The 15,618-nt window shown below is 42.6% G+C and overlaps 1 gene segment (V, D, J or C); it reads right to left on the reverse strand.

Annotated features, from left to right (window-relative positions):
* Positions 1–7,233: 7,233 nt before the first annotated feature.
* On the reverse strand, positions 7,234–7,846 carry LOC101129516 (immunoglobulin heavy variable 3-23-like). The segment is given in 2 exon segments: positions 7,234–7,634; positions 7,738–7,846. Coding segments are annotated over 2 exon segments (447 nt in total).
* Positions 7,847–15,618: the final 7,772 nt, after the last annotated feature.

Genomic DNA, 15,618 nt, shown 5'->3' on the forward strand with positions numbered 1-15,618 from the left:
GGAGATTCTCTACAGAATGTAAATCTCTCTCACAAAGGATAACTGTGCAGGACGATTTTAAAATATGTCAAAGAAATATATTTTAGGGTAAAAGCCTTTGATTCCTTTCAAGGCCTGCTCTGTGTCACATGATGCTATTCTCGAGTCAGGTTAGAATTTGGTATCTTACTGCTACACGGAATCTGTTTTCTGAGCCTTGAGTCCTCTGTTTTCATGAAAATGCTGGTCAGTTGTGCTTGAATTCCAAAGTGAGGAGGGTATAATGAGGCATTTCTGATCTGTTTCTAACGTGGCCTGAACTAGGTTTTCAAGTCTCTGGAACACCTTGGTGAAGAGGAAGGTTCCTTTCAGTCAGCTTGGGCGCTTAAAATTCTACTTTTAGTTTCTAGGACATATATGAGACTTACCCTGCTCAGGGGTATCAGAAAATATTTACTGAGATAATCACATTGAAGTTGAGATTTGAAAGATGGTCCCAGATTCCTCCCTGCAAACCTTTTCTCCTGAGACTAGAAGAAGAAAACTTAACCAGAAACAAATATTAACATTTCTTCAATGTTCAAAATCGCCACCCATTAGGAAAATAATTAAACTTGCAAGACTTATCTTTAGAAACTAGTATAATGATTCCTAATGTCCTTTACAAAAACACAGATTCTGATTAGTTTACAGATTATACAGAACGTCCCATCCAATGGCAATCTGCAATTAGCTGGATTCCCCTCCACTGGTGTTTTTTAACGTGTAATTTAAATAGATGCATAATAGTTCAAAACCTTTATGTGGTACATGTGATATTTTGAAAAAAAGACTATTATGTGCATATCTGGATAACTGGGACAACCTTCATCTCAATCATTGACTATTTATTTGTGGTAAGAACATTCTAAATGTTATCTTCTAGCTAATTTGAAATATACAATAAATTATTAACTATAGTTGTCTATGTGCCAATTCAGCATTCTCAGGAGCAATGGGTGAAAATTCCTGTTTTTCAACTTCCTCCTCAACATTTGGTATTGTCTACATTGTGTATTTTACCCATTCTATTAGGTTAGTAGGATTTTTTCAATATTAAACATACATTTACCTAATGAAAATCCAGTTGGTCACTTTTTATATTTATTGTTAGATGCACTTTCTATTCAGGTCTTTGCCCATTTTAAAATTAAATTGTGTGGTTTTGTTATTGTTCAATTGTAAGGTAATTTGTATATTTGTAATAAAAGTCCTTTTCCAAATATTTGATTTGCAAGCAAACTCTCCAAATCTATGGCTTATCTTTTCACTCTCAGATAAGGGTTTATTTTCAAAGGCCTAGGTTAGTTTATCCATCTATGAAAAGAGGATAATTGGCCAGGTGCAGTGGCTCCTGCCTGTAATTCCAGCACTTTGGGAGGCTGAGGCGGTTGGATCACCTGAGGTCAGGAGTTTGAGACCAGCCAGGCCAACATGGTGAAACCCCATCTCTATTAAAAATACAGAAAGTAGCCGGGCATCGTGGCAGGCGCCTGTAATCTCAACTACTTGGGGGGTTGAGGCAGGAAAATTGCTGCAACCTGGGATGCAGAGGTTGCAGCGAGCCGAGATTGCACCATTGAACTCCAGCCCAGGCAACAACAGTGAGACTCAGTATCAAAAAAAAAAAAAAAAAAGGAAAAAAAAAAGACAATTATCATTCTAACTTCTAACTTAGAATTCTTAGCATAATAACGTAGGTTGTAAATATTTCAGTATCTGAAATATATACCAGTTTTGGTATAACACTAAGGAGGAAAATTTATAGAGTGTTCTGAGCGCATAATGGCTTCCCCTCGCTGTGTCTTTTGTATAAAAATCATGGTTGTGTACTCGTTGTTCAGGTAGCTCAGCTGTAGAAGAAACTGTTTTTTGGATGTGGATCTCGAGATGGTGACCGGACTCTTGAGGAATGGGTTGGATTGTGCACTCCCTCATGACCTGTGCACCTGATTCGCTCCAGTCCCTTCCCTGGGGGGCTGATGGATCCAGCTCCAGCAGGAAGCACTGGTTGTAATGGAGAAGCAGAGATGGCACAGGCCAGGGGGAGGATCTGTGAGGGCTTCACCAGGCCAGGAGTGCACCGAGAATCACAGTTGTCGGCATGCACAGGTTCTGAACAACATGTTGAAATTCACAAATATGCACATTTTGATGAAAATGAAGAACTCGCTGTTTTGCAATTTGTAGGTCCCCGAGAGCAAAGAGCAGATTCAGAGGTTAGAACTAGACGAATATATGGTCACATTTTTTCTTCAAACTTTCAACCAAATAAGAAAGACAAACTGCTGACAGAAGAATGGGTACTGGATTATTACCTCTGTCTATGATAAGGGTGATTTTCAGAATAAGATTGACCTGTGATAGCCCAAAGGGTGTCCTAATCCTGAATCCACAATTAGACCTGAGCAGCAATCACGGGCAGTGGAGGTCGCCTCACATGAGGAAAGATCTGACTCTGCAAAGCTGCCCACGGGGGTCTCTGCAGGCCCTGAGTTGTACAGGACCTTCTCCTCGCTCAGACTCAGAGTAAGGACAATGTGCTCTATCTGGGGGAGGTGAGGGTTAGTGTGTGGAAAGAACCAAACTCACTCTAATCAATATCTCTGTACTTGGACAGAAATCAAAGTTTACAAGAAATCACGAACTTGGGGTAAAGCAGGAAATTACAATTGTTTGCAGGGTGCATGCTTGCTTTTCCATGTCATCTAAGAGAACCAAGGAAAATCGTGATTTATTATGTACATTTCCATAAAAAGTGTTCCCACCCTGAGAACGCACCTCCTATACCTCCAATGTCAGGGAGCACCTGGACCAGGCACCCGGCACAGCTCTCTGACACCATCACCCAGTTTTTGACAAAGAGACACATCCTGGAGCTCCTCCCAAACAATGACTGTGCACAGTGAAGATGCTAACGCGTGGCTGCTGCTGGGCACATGGGGGATTCCCGATGGACAGCTATGTTCCAGGAGGAACCAATGGCCTTGATGGAATTAGCTTGGACCACAGGGTTGTTAGTAAGCTCCATCAGACTTCCACCTTCTCCAGTACTCGTGGTGGGATTGGCATAGTGGGCTGACAGTGTCTACAGCCTCACCCAGCCTCCTGCACACTTTTCTGCCTCTTGTCTCTCCCCAAGACCCCACCACCTGCATATCACACTGGACACCTACAAACATAGGGACATTTTGGTCCGAACCTGCCACACATAATCACTGTATTTTCACTCACATCCACTCATGCTTAATATCTCTAGTTCTCCATTATTTGCCTTTTAAAATAGCAACAAGAAAACCCAGCTCAGCCCTAACTCTATGGTGAGCCATGTGTGTTCAGAGCTGATCGTCAAATCAAAACTCCTGGTAATTCTGGACTGGGGCTCTTCTCCCAGAGCTGTAGGCTCAGGGCTGCGATGGTTTCCATCAGGAAAGGGAGGGCCCTATTTTCACGTCCCCTCCTCTGCAGCAAATGCTGAGGTGGGATGCCTGAGGAGAGAGCAGAGCCCAGGGCAGATGTGAGAGTCCTGGAGGAGTTTAGTGTTGATGGCAGCATTTGGAAAATATAATTTCTTGTTATGTGATTTTCTCATTAAAATTACTAAGCAAATATTTTTTATTTCTCTTTTACATATTTGAAAAACTAGAAATATAACTACATTTATGAAACTTTAAGATGTATAAAAGGAGAAATAGAAAACAATAAAAAAATGAGGAGACTTCAAAACCCCGCCCTCAATAATGTATAGAGCATCAACAGAAAAATTCTTAGGAAGCCCGTGGACTTCAGCACTCTCGAACAAACTGCCCTAACAGACATCTACAGAACATTCCAACCAACAGCAGCATAATATGCATGCTTCCCAAGCACACTAGAAATATTCCTCGTGATGGGTTATATATTAGATAACAAATGACTCTCAGCGTTTAAAAAAGTGATGACGACCGTTCTCTAACTTTTTAAAAAATCCGTGAGGTCCCCACCTTCTAAACTCTTTCTAAGAGGCTCCAATCACTGTATTACCAGTAATAGACAAGGCAAAAGAAGAAAATCAAACTTCTGACAAATGTTCTTAGTATATATAAACAAGGTACTCCCAATTCATAGTCAACTAAGTTCTATAAGACTTTAAAAGGATTGTACACCATGACAAGCTCCAAATTATTTTTGAGATGCACTGATGAATCAATATCTTCAAATCAATAAATCTGATGTGGTAAATTAAGATAATAAAGGAAAAGCATCAGTTAACTTCTCACCAGACACAGAAAATAACATTTAAAAAATTCAAGATCTCATAATAAAACCTCTAAAAATTAGGAATACAAGAATGTAACCTGTATATAATAAAAGCCATTATTTAAAGCCATACTTTTATCATATGGAAGAGTGAAAGGTTAAAATATTTTGCTATAGTATCTGTAAAAAGGCAAAAATAAACTTACATTTTACTTCCAGATTTCAAAAGTAATAACAAAAGTAGAATAATAAAAACAGGATGGAGTTGGCATAAACATGTAGAAAGAGCTCAGAAATAAACTGATGTATCAATGGCAAACTGATTTTCAGCATGAGAACCCACAATATAAAACAGATAAACCAAGTCTCTCCCTAAGAATGTGTTAGAAAAACTGGATGTACACATGCAAAGAGTTAAGAATTTTAGGTTAGAATAAACACAAAAATCACTCTGAATGGGCTAAATATTTAAACATATGGCCTGCAATTGTAAAATTTCCCCCACCCAGAAAATAATATATTAACAATGATTTCCTATATTTTACATTAAAGGCACAGACAACAAAAGCAGAATTAAACAGGTGGAACTACATCACAACAAAAAGATTCTACAAAGTGTGAAAAGAATTCCAACCTACAGAATGGGAAAATATAATTGCAAGCCATGCATCTGAAAAAGGGTTGACATCCAAAAATACATGCAACATCTACCACTCATTAGCAAAATCATATTTGCCTGATTGGATAGTGATCACTTTTTCACCTTAAAAAAATTATGAACATAGATCTCATGGTAAAGATTCTTCACTCTGGGTAATGGTAAATTTGATGCTGCACTTGGTTAGGATAGACTTTGTAGTTATTCACTGCAACACTAATGTATGTGGTGCTGTGAATTTACTTAAGACAAGCAAAACTGGTGGGCCTGATTCCATCAGAGCAGAACTGGAGAAAATGAAATTCCACGATGATTCAGCAGCTTCGCCTCTCTCTGGGACCTCCAGCCTGCACTTATTGATGGATGATCTTCTGGACACTGGGTATTCCCAGACATCTCCAAAAACTGTCATCCTCCACATCTCACAGAAAAGTGGCATGTCTTTTGTCCTTGCGATAGTTTGCTAAGAATGATAGAATGATGGTTTGCAGTTTCATCCGTGTCCCTACAAAGGACATGAACTCATCATTTTTTCCCTCACTCATAGGTGGGAATTGAACAATGAGAACACATGAACACAGGAAGAGGAACATCACACTCCAGGGACTGTTGTGGGGTGGGGGTAGTGGGGAGGGAGAGCATTAGGAGGTATACCTAATGCTAAATGACGAGTTAATGGGTGGAGCACAACAACATGGCACATGTATACATATGTAACAAACCTGCACATTGTTCACAGGTACCCTAAAACTTAAAGTATAAGAATAATAAAATTTTTAAAAAAGTCATAAAAAAGAAAGTGGCATGTCCATCTGTAGCTTGTCAACCCTGAATAACAGAGAGAGAGAGACTCTAAAATGTAATAATATTTATTCTAGGATGTGTATTGCAATGGAAATGTATGGGTGCATTCAGGTAGGTATAGGAAGATAGAGAATAAAGGAAAAATGAGGAGGGTCACATCAGCTGTTTAAGACAATTGTCCTGGGCTAGAAGGATCAATAACAGGCGGGACATCGGTGTAAAGTTGAACAGGCAGTTGCTGGGCAGATACACTGGGAGAAATAATTCTTTTAAGGCTGTGGTGGCCTCTGTGTAAAAGGTTGTGGCTGTGCAGAGTCTATTTATGGTAGTTCTTATTATCAGGAATATGTGTTAGAACCCTCCTTCATGGCCTTCCCCAGCTTCATTCATCAGGGTTTAACACGAGGGGCTCCATCTTGATTGGGATCAATTTCACCAGCTCTTTCTAACACTACTTCTGAAGCAGACGACTCTGACACTGTGCACGGAACAGGGTTAACTCCACATCCACATCCCATTTTGATCAAATAAGTTTGTCCCCTTCAGTATTAATGGTCAACTTCACTCCCAGAAGAGCCTACACACAACACAGTGGAGGGTCTTGAGAAAATGGGGAGAGAAGGAAATCCCATCAGCCTTTCCCACGTGGCTGCAGGAGCCACAGCCTGAGCCCCACCTGAGCTCCAAGAAAATGCCTTGAGCCCTGGAATGTGGACCAAGGGGACCATCTGTTTCTTTTTCAGGAAACAGGAAAAGCAAATAAAAAGAGAGAAGAAACACTCCAAAGAAAGAACATGGATTGGGAGCAAAAGGAGCACCAGGTCAGTGCTGATGCTGATTGGCTTTAGTGTCAGGAGAAGGGTCAGATGTGGAATCTGTGAGCTTCTACATGACACTGAACCTGGCCCAGCCTCTCTGTTGGCTTTAGTGTCAGGAGAAGGGTCAGACGTGGAATCTGTGAGCTTCTACATGACACTGAACCTGGCCCAGCCTCTCTGTTGGCTTTAGTGTCAGGAGAAGGGTCAGACGTGGAATCTGTGAGCTTCTACATGACACTGAACCTGGCCCAGCCTCTCTGTTGGCTTTAGTGTCAGGAGAAGGGTCAGACGTGAAACCTGTGAGTTTCTACATGACACTGACCCTGGCCCAGCCTCTCTGTTGGTTGCGATAAAAATTCCTAAAGACTGTTCTAGTCAGGGAATCTCCCTGAGGTTTCTGTCCCAGGACTGATTGCAGAAGAGTCACCAGGCACCCCTGAGTTTCTTCAGGACTCTCATCCTGGTGACCATGGTTGAGAACTTTTCATCTCCATAAGCGTCAATCTGCATTTGGTGCATGTGACAATAGGTGCTCATATTAAAATGATCTTTTAAAAAATACGTAGAGATGACATTAGTAAGCACAGAATTCTGAGGTTAGAGAGGTTCACTACAGAAACTGTCAGAAGAAGATGAAGTCCCACATCCTGACAGGAAACAGCCTCCATCTGCACCTGCCTCTGGGGCTGACTCTGATCAGCGGGTCCTGAGCGCCCCCTGCAGCTGATTTCCCCCAGCGTTCCTGCAGGGAGGTTTGTGTCTGGGCGCACAATGACTTCCCCTCACTGTGTCTTTCGCACAGTAATATACGGCCGTGTCCTCGGCTCTCAGGCTGTTCATTTGCAGATACAGCGTGTTCTTGGAATTGTCTCTGGAGATGGTGAATCGGCCCTTGACAGAGCCTGGGTACCACGTGCTACCACCAGTACTACTAATAGTTGAGACCCACTCCAGCCCCTTGCCTGGAGCCTGGCGGACCCAGCTCATGGCATAGCTGCTAAAGGTGAATCCAGAGGCTACACAGGAGAGTCTCAGGGACCCCCCAGGCTGTACCAAGCCTCCCCCAGACTCCACCAGCTGCACCTCACACTGGACACCTGCAAACAAAAAGAAACCCTGATCAGAAACTTCCACACGTATCCACTGTTTCTCTCACTCTTATCCACTCACACTCAATTTTTCTATTTCTCCATGAATTACCTTTTAAAATAGCCACAAGAAAAAGCCAGCTCAGCCCAAACTCCATGGTAAGTCCTCTCTGTTCAGTCCTGATCACCAAATGAAAACACCTGAAAATCCCAGGGCTGGGCTCCTGTCTCAGAGCTGCAGGGTCAGGGCTGGGCTGGTTTTCATCCGCAGACGGAGGGCTCTATTTGCATATCTCCTACTATATAGTAAGCTCTGGGGTGAGAGGCCTTTGGAGATAGTGGGGCTCAGAGCATGTCAGAATGTCCTCGGGGAGATTTGTGATATTGAAAGCATTGGGAAATTGTGCTTTCCTATTGTCAGTTTGTTTTGTGATAAACTTAAACCTTAAAACCTAAAAATCTTATAATTTTGTAATTTTTATTTTAAAACAGTTTTATTGAGGTACCATAGATCTACATAAACTGCATATTTTTAAAGTTAGCACCAATCATCTTTTATTTTTACATACGCAGAGAAACCATGGTATATAGTATCAATATTATTTCCATGTTAAAGATGAAAAATTATCAGCAAAAGCACAGGTGGGTTTTACAATGTCCCCAGTGCTCACATTTGGTCAGAGTGAGCCTGGGCATCTGGGCCTGTGCTTCTCACCACTGGACCTGACTTCTCCCTGAACCAAGCCCAGCACACAGGGGTCGCAGCTCGTGAGGTTTGCAGAACCTTTTCTCTGTAATGGGAACATGGTGTGATGTGTACACACTGTGGTGATTACCTAACAAATATAAAGAAAAGCAAGTTTCTTACAGTTTTATTTTCTTGAGTGTCATACATTTCTCATGTTGGTATCTATCTTTCCATCAATCTTTAACAAATTATCTATCCACTTATTTGTAATACGCTTATTGAGGCATTATTGCTATATAATAAATACTGCATAATTAAAGTGTGCAGTTTAATACGCACTGACGCCATGCATGATGGTGCACAGCTGTAGTCCCAGCTACATAGGGCAGAGGGAGGAGGATTGCTGGACACCCAGGGTCTGAGGCTGCAGAGAGCTGTGATCTCACCACGGAGCTCCAGCCTGGACGACAAAGCAAAACCATGTCTCCAAAGGAAAAAAAACGTAATTGCACGTGTGCTCACCTGTGCATCCAAAATAACAATCGAGATAACGATGAATTACACTTAAAAGCTTCCCTGTGTTCCTCTCATTCCTGCCTCCCATCATTTCTGTCTCACCATACTGAGTCAACCTCTCATCTTTGTTAATTCAGATCTATTTTTCAAGATTTTGTTAAAGTGAAATCTTATATTTTCAATTTCATTTGTGTGCCTTCTTGCTCAGTATAATTACTTGTGAGTCAGCAATTTGGTTGTGTATAAAGAATGTGTTGATTCTAATGAGGAACAGTATTCCAGTTAAAGAATTCACCCATAGTATTTATTTAGAAAGCTCCTTAATATGTGTGTTACTTGCAGTTTCTGAGTATTACAAATAAAGCTTCTACTCAGCCTGGCGATGTAGGCATGCTATAACAAATATATCATTTTTACTAAAACAACTAATTTTAGTAAGCTGCAAATTAGCACATTTTCTTTAGTACACCAGATTATTGATGTTATAGTATAATCAAGAGACCTTACATCTTGTGAAATTCAGTGACTTGCAAGAACAAACAGGAAGAGAATATGACCTTATCTGGGTCAGAGGCCTGCAAATGTCACATAAGCTAGTGCAAAATTAAATTAGACATATTCTTTGGATTGTTTAAAATTGAGTATAATAAAGAAGTTATTGTTTAAATTCTCACAAGACTCACAACTGAGAGATTCCTATTGCTATTGAAAACTTTTCTCCCAGGATTGAGGACACATCAGAAAAATCTCCACCCTCTTACTCCCGAGACGGTTCTGTGTGGGGAAGTGGAACAGCAGCTGTGGCTGAAATGCATCCAGACCCAGCTCCCTCACCACCACTACATGACCAAAGAACTAACATGCAGGGGCAAAGCCACTGACAGCTCTGTGTTACAGGCACTGGAGGAACTCATAGAAACTGGGGTAGAAGAAAGAAAAGCTCCAAAGCTCTGTCCATTCTTTCAGGAATAACAGCCTCATCTCCCACCTCCTCTCTCTTCCCTCAGGAATAACAGACTCATCTGCTGGGAAGGGCAGAAAAGAGGAAGCTGAAGACATCAGTGGGAAGACATAGTGGCTACTGGGAGAAGATTGGGGAAAGAACAAGGAGACCCTCTACCCAGGAATGGGAGGAAGATGCATGGATCAGCATCAAACCTGCAGGAAGGGCAGGGATACTTGGAAGGACACACCCTGAGCCAGGACTGCCATGTCTGCCTGCAGTATGGCCCCCTCAGAAGGACAGAGAGTGCCCGTTCAGTGCGACCCTTCCCACCACATTGACAATCATCAGGTCCATGTGGCTCTGGCCTGACCTGGGGGAGATGAAAGACAGAGTCTGTCTGGAGAGCACAAGACTAAGGCCCAAAGCCAAGCAGGAAACAAAATTAAGGTGTCATTGGAGTAATCTGAGTGACTGGTGGCTGCAGAGGAAACACACTTTGATTCTGGCAGCCACTGCGACAATTACTTGCAAATGTAGCCCTGACTAGTTTCACACAATTTTCTACGATAAAGGCCAAGAAAATATAGGGTGTGATCATCTACAATAAAATGCAAAAATCATAAAGCAAGTAATTAGCTGATATAATGAATCTGATAGAAGTATCTGCAGAAGATAAATTTTGAAATAACTTGCTTAAATACTTTGAAACATTTACACTTGATCCCATTGTTAGTCTATGCATAACTTCATAAGAATTTTCCAACATGTTATAACTAATACTAATATTACTAATACTATATTAATATAATGCTTTTAACAAAAACCAGAGTAGGTTCTGTTAGAACTACTGATGAAAAAGCAACCTTGCAAAATATTTAGAGAGATTTATTCTGAGGCGAATGTGAGGACCATGAACTGTGAACAGCCCCAGAAGATCTTGAGAACATGTGCCCAAAGCGGCTTGATGGCAGCTTAAATTTAATGTACTAGAGAGACAGTCACCAACCAACACATGTGAGATATATGTTGATTTGGTCCATAAAGACAAAACAGCTAGAAGTGAGGCAGTGTGGGGCGGGGATTACAATTTACAGGGAGTTCGAATATTTTCTGATTGACAATTGATTGAAAGATTTAAGCTTTTTTCTAAAGACCTGAAACCGGTAGAAAAATGTTTCTAGGTTAAGATAGCGGGTTTTGGAGAACAAGATTCTTACTGTGTAGATGAAGTCTCTTATGTGGCCACCTTTAGAGCCAGTAGATGGGAAATGTTTTCTCCTAAGACCTTTACAAGATGCTAGACTCTCAGCTAATCTCTTCGGTATAAGAGAAAGACCTGGAAAGGGAAGGAGATTCTCTACAGAATGTAAATTTCTCTCACAAAAGATAACTGTGCCTGGCTATTTTAAAATATGTCAAAGGAATACATTTTAGGGTAAAAGCCTTTGATTCCTTTCAATGCCTGCTCTCTGTCATGTGATGATATTCTCGAGTAAGGTTAGAATTTGGTATCTTACTGCTACAAATAATCTGTTTTCTGAGGCTTAAGCTCTGTTTTCACAAAAATGCTGGTTAGTTGTGCTTGAATTCCAAAGGGAGGAGGGTATAATGAGGCATTTCTGATCCTCTGTTTCTAACACGGCCTGAGCTAGGTTTAAAAGTGTCTCTGGAACTCCTTGGTGAAGAGGAAGGGTCCATGTGGTCAGGTAGATGCTTAGAATTCTACTTTTAGTTTCTAGGACAGATACGAGACTTATCTTAGTCAGGGGTATCAGAAAATATTTACTGAGGTAATCACAGTGAAGTTGAGACTTGAAAGATGGTCCCAGATTCCTCCCTGCAAACTTTTCTCGTGACACGAGAAGAAGAAAACTTACCAGACACAAATATTACCATTTCTTCTATGTTCAAAATTGCCACCCATTAGGAAAATATTTAAACTTGGGAGACTTATCTTTAGAAACAAGCAGCCTAGTTGATTTCTAATGTCCTTTACAAACCCACAGATTCTGATTAGTTTACAGATTATGTAGAACTTCCCATCTAATGGGTATCTGCAATTAGCTGGATTCCACCGCATTGGTGTTTTTTAATGTTTGATTTATATAGATACACAATATTTCAAAATATTTAGGTGGTACAACTGATAATTTTGATAAAGGCATTTTATGTGCAGTGATCAAATCTGGATAACTAGGATATCCTTCATCTCTATCACTGATTATTTCTTAGTGTTATGAACATTCCAAATCTTATCTTGTAGCTATTCTGAAATATACAATAAATTATTAACTGTAGTTTTCTATGTGCCATTTCGGCATTCCCACCAGCAAGGGATGAAAGTTCCTGTTTTTCAACTTCCTCATCACCATCTGATATTATCTACCTTGTAATTTTTACCCATTCTCATAGTTTAGTAGAAGTTTTTAAATATTAAACATAAGTACACCTAATGAAAATCAAGTTGATCACTTTTTATGTTTGTTTTTTGGATATGGTTTCTATTCAGGTCTCTGCCCATTTTAAAATTAAATTCTGTGGTTTTGTTGTTCAATTGTAAGTTAATTTGTATATTTGTGATAAAATCCCTTTTCCAAATATTGGATTTGCAAGGAAATTCTCCAAATCTATTGCTTTTCACTCTCATGTAAGGGCTTATTTTCAAAGGCATAGGTTAGTTTATCCATATACGAAAAGAGGATAATTGTAATTCTAAATTCTAAGAACTATTAGAATAATAATGTTGGTTAAATTAATCCCAGTATCTGGCGCTTCACAACTTTTGGTATAACACCAGTGAGAAAAATTTATAGAGTGTTCTGCAAAGGCCAGAAATCAGAAGGTGATAAAGTGACAATTATATTTGAATAATCCGGAGATATGAAGTGTATTGGGTATTCATCTCCTTCTATTTGTCTATGAAGAGAAAATGGATAGATGACATCTCCATGTGAAATGGGACACAAAGTTTTTAAGATGATTCCGAAGGAAAGTTGCTAATACAATCTCTCAGGTGTTGTTCTGACACAGGCTGTGGAAGGGATGGTGGCCGCCGGCGGTTGCTGGCAGCCACAGGGTTGGTTGGTGTGGCCACTATTTTGTCCATGAGAGACATTAGACTGTGATGTACTACATGCAGGCGAGTTTCCTAATCTCAGATGAAGGGAGAACATGAGAACACAGAAAACGGGAAAATTGAAGATCTCACTACATCAACCACATTCCACTGAGGAGAACTTGTCACTGAGAGACCCGGGGATACGCAGGGAATGGAGAGGAGTTTGGGGGATATTATCCATGAAAGAAGCGATCCAACTTCGTTGACTTCCCCATGGAAGGAGGGTTTATATGTTTGTTCACAGAGAATGGTGGCTTATGTCAGGGTTCCCACAGGTTCCAGAAATAGTTTCTAAAAACAAATGTCATAGTTTATTTAGAATTGATTTATTTTTTATAATTTATTTCCCCCTCTAGGCAGCACCACAGAAGAATGTTCTCAGAATCCTTCCTGATCCTCTACGAGTTCCTGGTGCAGCTCCTGGAGGAAAGGGCTGTGTGGGGAGGGAGCCCTCCTCATGTGCAGCCCTGAGGCTGTCCCGTCACCTCACCCACCACTGCCCTTCAGTCACTTCCTGAACACTTATGAGTTAACCTTCCTGAAACATGTGGCATTTGGCAGTGTCTTTCCCAGTTAAGAAAATACGTCCATTCTGTTTATCCCTGCAGGCCCCTGTCCCTTTCTGGAGCACGGGTTGCCGTTGAGTGTGTGGTAGTGGATAATCAGTGGGAGGAGGTTTGTGTGCATCTTGTCATCTTCCAGAGTGCACCCCTCATGGGGTTGACCCTGACAAGCACACAGATGGGCTTGCTCAGCTGGAAGATGACAGGCATTTTTGTAACCTTTGACCCCAGAAAGGCTCTCCCACTGCAAGACCAATCAGGGTCAGGCCTCTGGCTAAAGTGCAGCCAGCAAAGGGTACGGTGCCCAACCCTGAGAGCTCCTTCCAGGTGCCAAACCACTTCGTAAAGGAAGCTTTTTTCCTGCATGGATCCCATGGATGTGTCTGCATTTTCTGCACAAAGGGCTTTATCCAGAAACACCCCCCAAGAGCTTATAATGTTCTGAATCCAACTGTAGGGCATTATTCACGAAGGCCCTCATGACCAAAGTCTCCACTTGTCATTAAAGGACATTAATTAGGGGATTCACTAGAAGCTGCTGGCTTTCCGAGGAACAGACCTGCCTCTACACCAGTGTCCCCAACCTTTCTGTCACCAGGGAACAGTTTGGTGGAAGAGAATTTTTCCATGGATGATGCCAGCAGGTGGTTTTGGGATGAACCTGTTCCCCCTGCAATCATTAGGCATTAGATTCTCATAGGGAGCGCTCAACCTAGGTTCCTTGCATGCACAGTTCACAATAGAATTCGATGAGTGCAGCAAACCAGCATGGTACATGTATACCTATGTAACAAACCTGTACGTTATGCACATGTACCCTAGAATTAAAGTATATACATATAAAATGAATGCGGCTCATAGGAGAATCTAATGCACAGCTTATCCGACAGGAGATGGAGCTCAGGCAGCGATGCCGGCTCTCCCCCACTCATCTTCAGCTGTGTGGCCCGGTTCCTAACACACTGCACACCCTAACGGACGCCGGCTCACCCCCACTCACCTCCAGCTGTGTGGCCCTGTTCCTAGCACACTGCACACCTTAACGGATGCCGGCTCACCCCCACTCACCTCCAGCTGTGTGGCCCTGTTCCTAGCACACTGCACACCTTAACGGATGCCGGCTCTCCCCCACTCATCTTCAGCTGTGTGGCCCTGTTCCTAGCACACTGCACACCTTAACGGATGCCGGCTCTCCCCCACTCATCTTCAGCTGTGTGGCCCTGTTCCTAGCACACTGCACACCCTAACGGACGCCGGCTCTCCCCCACTCATCTTCAGCTGTGTGGCCCGGTTCCTAACACACTGCACACCCTAACGGACGCCGGCTCACCCCCACTCACCTCCAGCTGTGTGGCCCTGTTCCTAGCACACTGCACACCTTAACGGATGCCGGCTCACCCCCACTCACCTCCAGCTGTGTGGCCCGGTTCCTAACACACTGCACACCCTAACGGACGCCGGCTCACCCCCACTCACCTCCAGCTGTGTGGCCCGGTTCCTAACACACTGCACACCCTAACGGACGCCGGCTCACCCCCACTCACCTCCAGCTGTGTGGCCCGGTTCCTAACGCACTGCACACCCTAACGGATGCCGGCTCACCCCCACTCACCTCCAGCTGTGTGGCCCGGTTCCTAACGCACTGCACACCCTAACGGATGCTGGCTCGTCCCCACTCACCTCCAGCTGTGTGGCCCGGTTCCTAACACACTGCACACCTTAACGGATGCCGGCTCACCCCCACTCACCTCCAGCTGTGTGGCCCTGTTCCTAGCACACTGCACACCCTAACGGATGCTGGCTCGCCCCCACTCACCTCCAGCTGTGTGGCCCGGTTCCTAACACACTGCACACCCTAACGGATCCACAGCATGGGGACTGGGAACCCCCGCTGTAAACACTGGGAAACCTTACCCTTGGGGAAGGGGCATATAAAACCAGGAGAAAGAGGAGCTCCATGTAAATGTACATTTTATGGATCCTTGAGGAAAGAGTGCAAAGAGGAATGGCCCCACCCACTTTCCCTCTACCTGGCATCATTCCCAGTAACCCACTTGAAGAATCCACTTGAACCTGGGGTGCTTCAAGAGAGTTGAGGCTTGTTATACTAGGGACCACCAGAAAAGGAAACAACCAATGTGTCTGTGGAGATTCATCCTCTG

Source organism: Gorilla gorilla, chromosome 15 (genome assembly GCF_029281585.2).
Source record: "Gorilla gorilla gorilla isolate KB3781 chromosome 15, NHGRI_mGorGor1-v2.1_pri, whole genome shotgun sequence".
Taxonomy (NCBI): domain Eukaryota; kingdom Metazoa; phylum Chordata; class Mammalia; order Primates; family Hominidae; genus Gorilla; species Gorilla gorilla.